The 6,116-nt window shown below is 55.2% G+C and overlaps 1 protein-coding gene across 1 annotated transcript; it reads right to left on the minus strand.

Annotated features, from left to right (window-relative positions):
* Positions 1–85: 85 nt before the first annotated feature.
* LOC114048145 (inactive serine/threonine-protein kinase VRK3-like) lies at positions 86–5,976 on the minus strand. The gene is made up of 6 exons (XM_027869077.1): positions 5,833–5,976; positions 5,288–5,372; positions 4,855–4,960; positions 3,901–3,993; positions 584–716; positions 86–335 (listed from the first exon to the last, which is right to left on the minus strand). The coding sequence occupies exons 2-6, from the start codon at positions 5,344–5,346 to the stop codon at positions 211–213; spliced, it is 516 nt and encodes a 171-aa protein (XP_027724878.1). The 5' UTR covers positions 5,347–5,372; positions 5,833–5,976; the 3' UTR covers positions 86–210.
* Positions 5,977–6,116: the final 140 nt, after the last annotated feature.

The raw sequence follows: 6,116 nt of genomic DNA on the forward strand, positions 1-6,116 counted from the left end.
GGGAGGAGAGGAGAAGAGAGGAGAGGGGAAGAGAGGGGAGGAGAGGAAAGGAGAGGAGAGAAGAAGGGAGGAGAGGTGAAGAGAAAAAGACTTACTGGGAATATGCTAGCTTTCTTCAAGTACATGAAGGATAGTCACATGGAAGAGAGATTAGATTGGTTCTACGTAGCCCAGAACATGAAACCATGGTGGAGCAGTGGGGCCAGCCTCCTACGAGTCCGAGCCATCTCCGAGTTGTCCCAGGAGGAAGGCACTTCCCCTCCCTGGGTGCCTCTTTTTCCAGCCTGGGTCACAGCAGGTGGCCTCCGAGGTCTCCATCACTGAGACTCTGTGGTCTTGTCCAAGCCATGAGACAGAAGCTCAGGGTCACACAATAAGTCTTCTCGCCTGCCCACACGCTCCTCTCCTCAGACTGTGCCTCCCTCCTGGACTTCTGAGCTCTGGGGCTTTGGCAGTATTAGACTGTATTAGTAGGGACCCATCCCAGCGACCCTATGGCCCAAGCCTGCCCAAGATGGCGGGGGGTGGAAAGAAGGCCCTAGAGAAATCCTCTGTGGGCTCCTCTCCTCGCCAGGCTTCTTACCTACGCCCTTGTGCAGGTCCAAGCTGATGAACTCAAGTGGTCCTTGGTGAGCGGCTCTTTTCTGCTCCACGTATGCCACGTGCTTACTCCCTGGGCAGTATCGGAACACAAAGCTGTAGCCGGCCAGGGTGACCTAGAAGAGACGGTATGGGTACGGAAGGCCATCCGAGGTTAAAGATCATAGAATCCTAAGAGATAAAAGGGTCCTTGAGCTCATCTCATCCACCCTCCTACCCAATCCAGGCATCCTCTCTGCACAGAATCCCAGAACAAAGATGGCCTTCAAGGGTCATCCTCTCCTGAGTACCCACCATGGGCAACAGCCCCTCGGAATAAGAGAGAATATTAGAACCAGCACGACGTGAATTCTTTTTTTTGTTTGTGTTTTTGGGTGAGGCAATCAGGGTCAAGTGACTTAACCAGGGTCACAAGGCTAGTAAGCGTCAAGTATCTGAGACTGGATTTGAATTCGGCTCCTCCTGACTCCAAGGCCAGAGTTCTATCCACTGCACCACCTAGCTGCCCCGGGATGTGGAACTGTGAGAAGAGGAGCTGGTTCATTTTTGTCTGCGTATCTCCAGCACCCAGCCAGCGCCTGGCACATTTCTCTTTGGTCTGGCCTCATGATTTCATAGCGTAGGGCACTTACATTACCGGTCCAGGCTAGCAGCACCTTCTCTCCCCTCCCCTCCCCTCGCCCCCAGCCCCCACAGAGTCACTCTAAACACGCTCAGCCTTCCAGGCAGCTGCAGGAGCTGGGGCCAACGACTGTCTACAAGCCAGGGTCTGACAGCCCAGGAGGGCGACGATCAGACCGCACAGGACCCTGAACATTTGGAGCTCTCTGCCTTGAACTGTCCCTGTGACCCTTGAGGAACATAGCGCTCGATACCCAAAGAGCATAGGGAAGGAGTCCAGACAAGATGGGCCAGAACCACACGAAGCCATGAGAATCCCACCAGAAGTGCACAGACTAAGGCCTTTACACAAAGTACCAACCTGGGAAACAAGACGGGAAGGATAAATAAACAGAAGAGATAAAGATTTACTCTGCTGCCAGGAAAGGCCAAGACACAAACCCAAGAGAGGAGAATGACTCCAAATCACCTCTAAGCAAAGCTTCAGAGCAAAGCCACAAGATCAGCTAGGAGTCCAGAAGAACGGATGCAGGAGCTAATGGTAGACATGAAATGGGGGCACAAGAGGAGGCCGCTGGAGAAGAAATGGGAGTTGTAGAAAGAGGATTAAGAACTTAGCTTAAGCCTTACCCACGGAAGACTCCTCAAAACTTAGAACGAATCAAAAAGAAGGCAATGACTCCATGAGACAGCCAGAAATGTTAAAACAAAGTGAAAAGGTTGAAAATAATAGGAGCAAATGCACGGCATCTCATATAAAATGAACTCAGATCAAGGAGAGAATTTAAGAATCACTGCACTACCTGAAAGCCATGTCCAAAACAGTGCCTGGATATCAGGTTCAAGAAATCATCAATCAATAAACATTTAGTAAGTGTCTCCTATGGGCCAGGCACCGTGCTAAGCCCTGGGGATACAGAAAGAGGAAAAAGAGAGTCCCTGCACTCAAAGGGATGACAGTCTAATAGAGAGGACAACATGCAAACAAATACACATAAAGCAAAGCACACGCAGCAAAATGAGGAAATAATTTAAAGAGGGAAAGCAGTGGACTTCAGACGGGGTAGGGAAGGCTTCCTGCAGAGGGTGAGATTTCAGCTGGGACTCAAAGGAAGCCGGGGAGGCCGGTGGTTGGAGCAGAGGCGGAGGGCCTCGTTCCTTAGAACGTAGGACGCAGGCCTCGCTTCGCGCTTCTGTGCGTTTCCTTGGTACCTCACAAAGCGTCTGGCCCATTTGTTGTTTGTGTTCAGTCATTTTTTCAGTCGTATCCGACTCTCCGAGACCCCGTTCGGGGTTTTCTTGGCAAAGATATTAGAGTGGCTCGCCTTTCCTTCTCCAGCTCATTTTACAGATGAGGAAACCGAGGCAGACAGGGTAAAGTGACTTGCCCGGGGTCACACTGCCAGTGCGTGTCTGAGTCCAGTAAGATGAGTCCTCCTGATTCCAAGCTGCCCCTCATAAACACTTAATAAATACCTTTCCATTCATCTGTTGGCAGGGCGTGGCAATATTGCTTGTTGACTGTCTAGATGCCTGAATCCGAACTGAAAAAGCTCTTGATTGACTACAACATCGAGTCTAGTACGATGAAACGGAACATGGAAGAATGTCAAGTCTGACCCTTGTGTTTGAAAACCCAGTCCCCGGTACAAGATGGCGGGAGTGTGGCCAGAACACGGTTTGTCTGAAAAAGCTCTGGGGGTCTCAGCGGACAGTAAGTGCAGGGTTAGTCAGTGTCCATGTACTGCCCGAGCCTCACCCAGGGCCCCGTGCCCAACTGGCGCTCCATAAATGCTGGGTGACGGACACAGTGACCCAAAGAGCTGATGACGAGAACCCAGCCGCCAGAACCGGGAAGCCAATGGGCCCACCGCCAGGCTGCATCTGGAACAGCGGGCACTGCCCTCCAGGAAGGGAGCGAGAGGGTCACAGGTCAGGAGAAGACACAAGCAGAGCTGGGACCCAGAGGCCATCGAGCCCGCCCACTGGTTTTCTGGAGGAGGAAACTGAGGACTAGGCAGGGAAGTGACTTGTCCAAGATCACCCAGCTACTAATTGTCAGAAGGAAGATCTGAAAGCAGGTGCCAGGGCTCCATGGCCTGGGCTCTCCCCACTGACCCAATGCAGAGCCAAGTGCCCAGGAGCGCAGGGGGATGGAGACACGCTGTGTGGGGAGCGGCTGAAGCGCCTGCGGAGGCCAGTCCGGGTGGGGACAAGAGAACTGTCTTCAAGGATTCCCAAGGCCCTCGTGCCCAGGAAGCCTGCACCCGGAGGGCAGCGAGGTTGGGGGCGCTAGGTGGCGCCGTGGCACACAGAGCACTGGGCCTGGAATCGAGAAGACCTGAGCTCAAGCCTCAGACACTAGCTGTGTGACCCTGGGCAAGTCACTATGCCCTGTCTGCCTCGGTTTCCTCATCTGTAAAGTGAGCTAGGGAAGGAAATGGCAAACCCCTCCAGGATCTCTGACAAGAAAACCCCAAATGGGGTCACGGAGAGTCGAATGCGACTGAAACGGCTGATCAACAACTCGGACGACAGAACCAGGAGCGACGGGAGAGGTGGAGGAAGGGCAGTTTTCAGCTCCGTTTGCTCAGAGCAGGGCGGGGTGACCGCCCCCTCAGGCCGAGGATTTGGGTTTGGATCCTGGTCCACAGCCTGCTGGGATCGCCTAGACCCTACCTGGCCAGGTGTGTCAGGATTCACAAAGATACTCTCTGCGGAGATGTTCCCATGAACGTACTCATTCTCATGGATGAATTCCAGCGCGTCCACCTGAGAGGAGACAAGAAGGGCCCAGATCAGCCAGCTCGGCTGATGGCTGAGCTAGCTACAGGTCCGGCTCTGAGCCAACGGAAGCCAGGAGCTCCGCCTTCTTTCTCTCCAGCTGCTGGAGTGGGGTGGCCCAGGACTCCAGAGCCATCCAGGATCTCTGTGGCCCATGGGCACAACTCTACCCGGAAGGCTGGCCGATACCGCAAACTCTATGGTCCCAGAGGAAGCCTGCTCATCTTCACCTCCTCCTGTCATTGCGTGACACCTGCCTTCCATCCCCCCACCCCCCGACGTGACAATCCTGGCTTGCTCACCTCTAGGAAGCTATCAGTTAGGGGGTCCTGCCCAGTATCCCCATTCTATCCCAAGGCCTTTACTTCCTGGGAGGGCTCATCACTCCTTCACTCCCCCAGTCCCGTTCCCACTCACCCTTTAAGTCCTACCCCAACGAATTCACAGTTGGCTATGCCCCGCCCCCAACACCTTTTTGTTTATTTCGTATATAATCATCTTTGCCCCATCCTAGAGAGGAATGGGTCTGGGAAGTAATGAGCTCCTCATCACTGAAGGTCTTCAGGTGGGGCTGGATGGTCACCTCACCTATCAGAGTCTTTGCTTGGGTAGGGCTAGATGGGATGGTCACGTCCAGCTCTGTACTTTGCAGCTGTATGGGCTGGGAAAGTCAATGAGCTGACCAACTACAGGCACCTACACTGTCAGAGAAGCCACTCCCCCTCTCAGAGCCTCAGTTTCCCCATCTGTAAAATGAAGATGCCGAACTCGGCCTCTGAGGCCGCAGCCAGCTCCAGAGCTTGTCTAGGCCACCCTGTCCCCAGCAGGAAGTTCTTTTGTACAACGCACCAGTCTGAACAAGAGATGGAGCACGGTCTTCTCTGTCAGAACGTTGTTGGGGCGGTCGTCCAGGATTGACTGAAGGCTTCTTCCCAGCTCAGGGAACACCAGGAACCTGAGGGACACAGGAGCTGATGTCCCAGGGCTGGGGCCAACCACCCTCTCGGGAACAGCAGGGAAGCGAGGGCAGCTCTCAGCCAGAAGCAGCGGTCTGCGATGGCCTCCGGCGGGCCCGTGACTGGCCACCGCGGGCGAGGGACAAAGTGACTCCTCCCGGACAGTTCCTTCAGCTTCCCCAGCAGAAACCGAGGGGTGGAATTCAGCCAGCTCTCTAAGGTTCACCCCCCCCCGACACTCCAGCGACATCAGGGCGGCTGGGATGAAGACAGGCGGACCCGCTGAGCCAGTCAGCGCAGCCCTGGGGAGCAGAAGAACGGCTCACCTGTGGGTGTCCCGGTGCAGGCCGAAGCTGATGCAAGCTGGGACGGCCAAGAAGGGCATGAAGTGCGACTTCTTCCATCTGCTCACTGCGGGAGAAGAGAAAGGGGCCCTGACTTGGGCTGCCAGTGCCGCCCTGGGCCGCCACGGGCCTGTCCTCTCTGGCCTGACCCGGGGCCCGGCTCTCTCGTGGGCTCCAGGCCGGGAGGGTGAGGCAGAAAGAGGCACGAGTCCTGAGCCGGAATCTCAGTTCTTTGACCTTGAGCAAGACACACCGACTCTATGAGCCTCGGTTTTCTCCTTCACAAAATGGGGATAAGAGAATTTCCACTTCCAGACTAGCCGAGAGGATCTGAGGGAAGACCAGACAGGAATGCATTCCCAAGCCTGGAGCGCCTCCGGCCTTGCCCTCAGAGCTGAGCCCACTTAAGGACAGTGGGAGGCAGCAGGGGCTTCCTGGGAGAAGCCGGCCATGCCGTCTGGAGAGACCACGAGGAGGGCCGGTGCAGGGAAGGGGGGGACCCTCTCTTCTCCTCCCCACAGGGGCACCTTCTTTCTCCTTCACTGCTCTCTGGAGGAAGATCTGCTCGTGGAAGAGGCGTCCACTTTTCAAGTCCTGGAGAAATTGAGAAAGAGAGAGAGAGATTGAGATGGGGGTGGATAGACAGAGAGAGATTGAGATGGGGGGGAGAGAGGGAGAGAGAGAGAGAGATTGAGATGGGAGGGAGAGAGGGAGAGAGAGAGAGTAGGGGGAGAGGGAGAGAGAGAGAGAGAGAGGAGGGAAGGAGAGAGAGAGGAGAGAGGAGGGGAGGAGAGAGGGGGAGAGAGAGAGA

Source organism: Vombatus ursinus, unplaced genomic scaffold (assembly GCF_900497805.2).
Source record: "Vombatus ursinus unplaced genomic scaffold, bare-nosed wombat genome assembly UNPS02001801.1, whole genome shotgun sequence".
Classification (NCBI taxonomy): Eukaryota; Metazoa; Chordata; class Mammalia; order Diprotodontia; family Vombatidae; genus Vombatus; species Vombatus ursinus.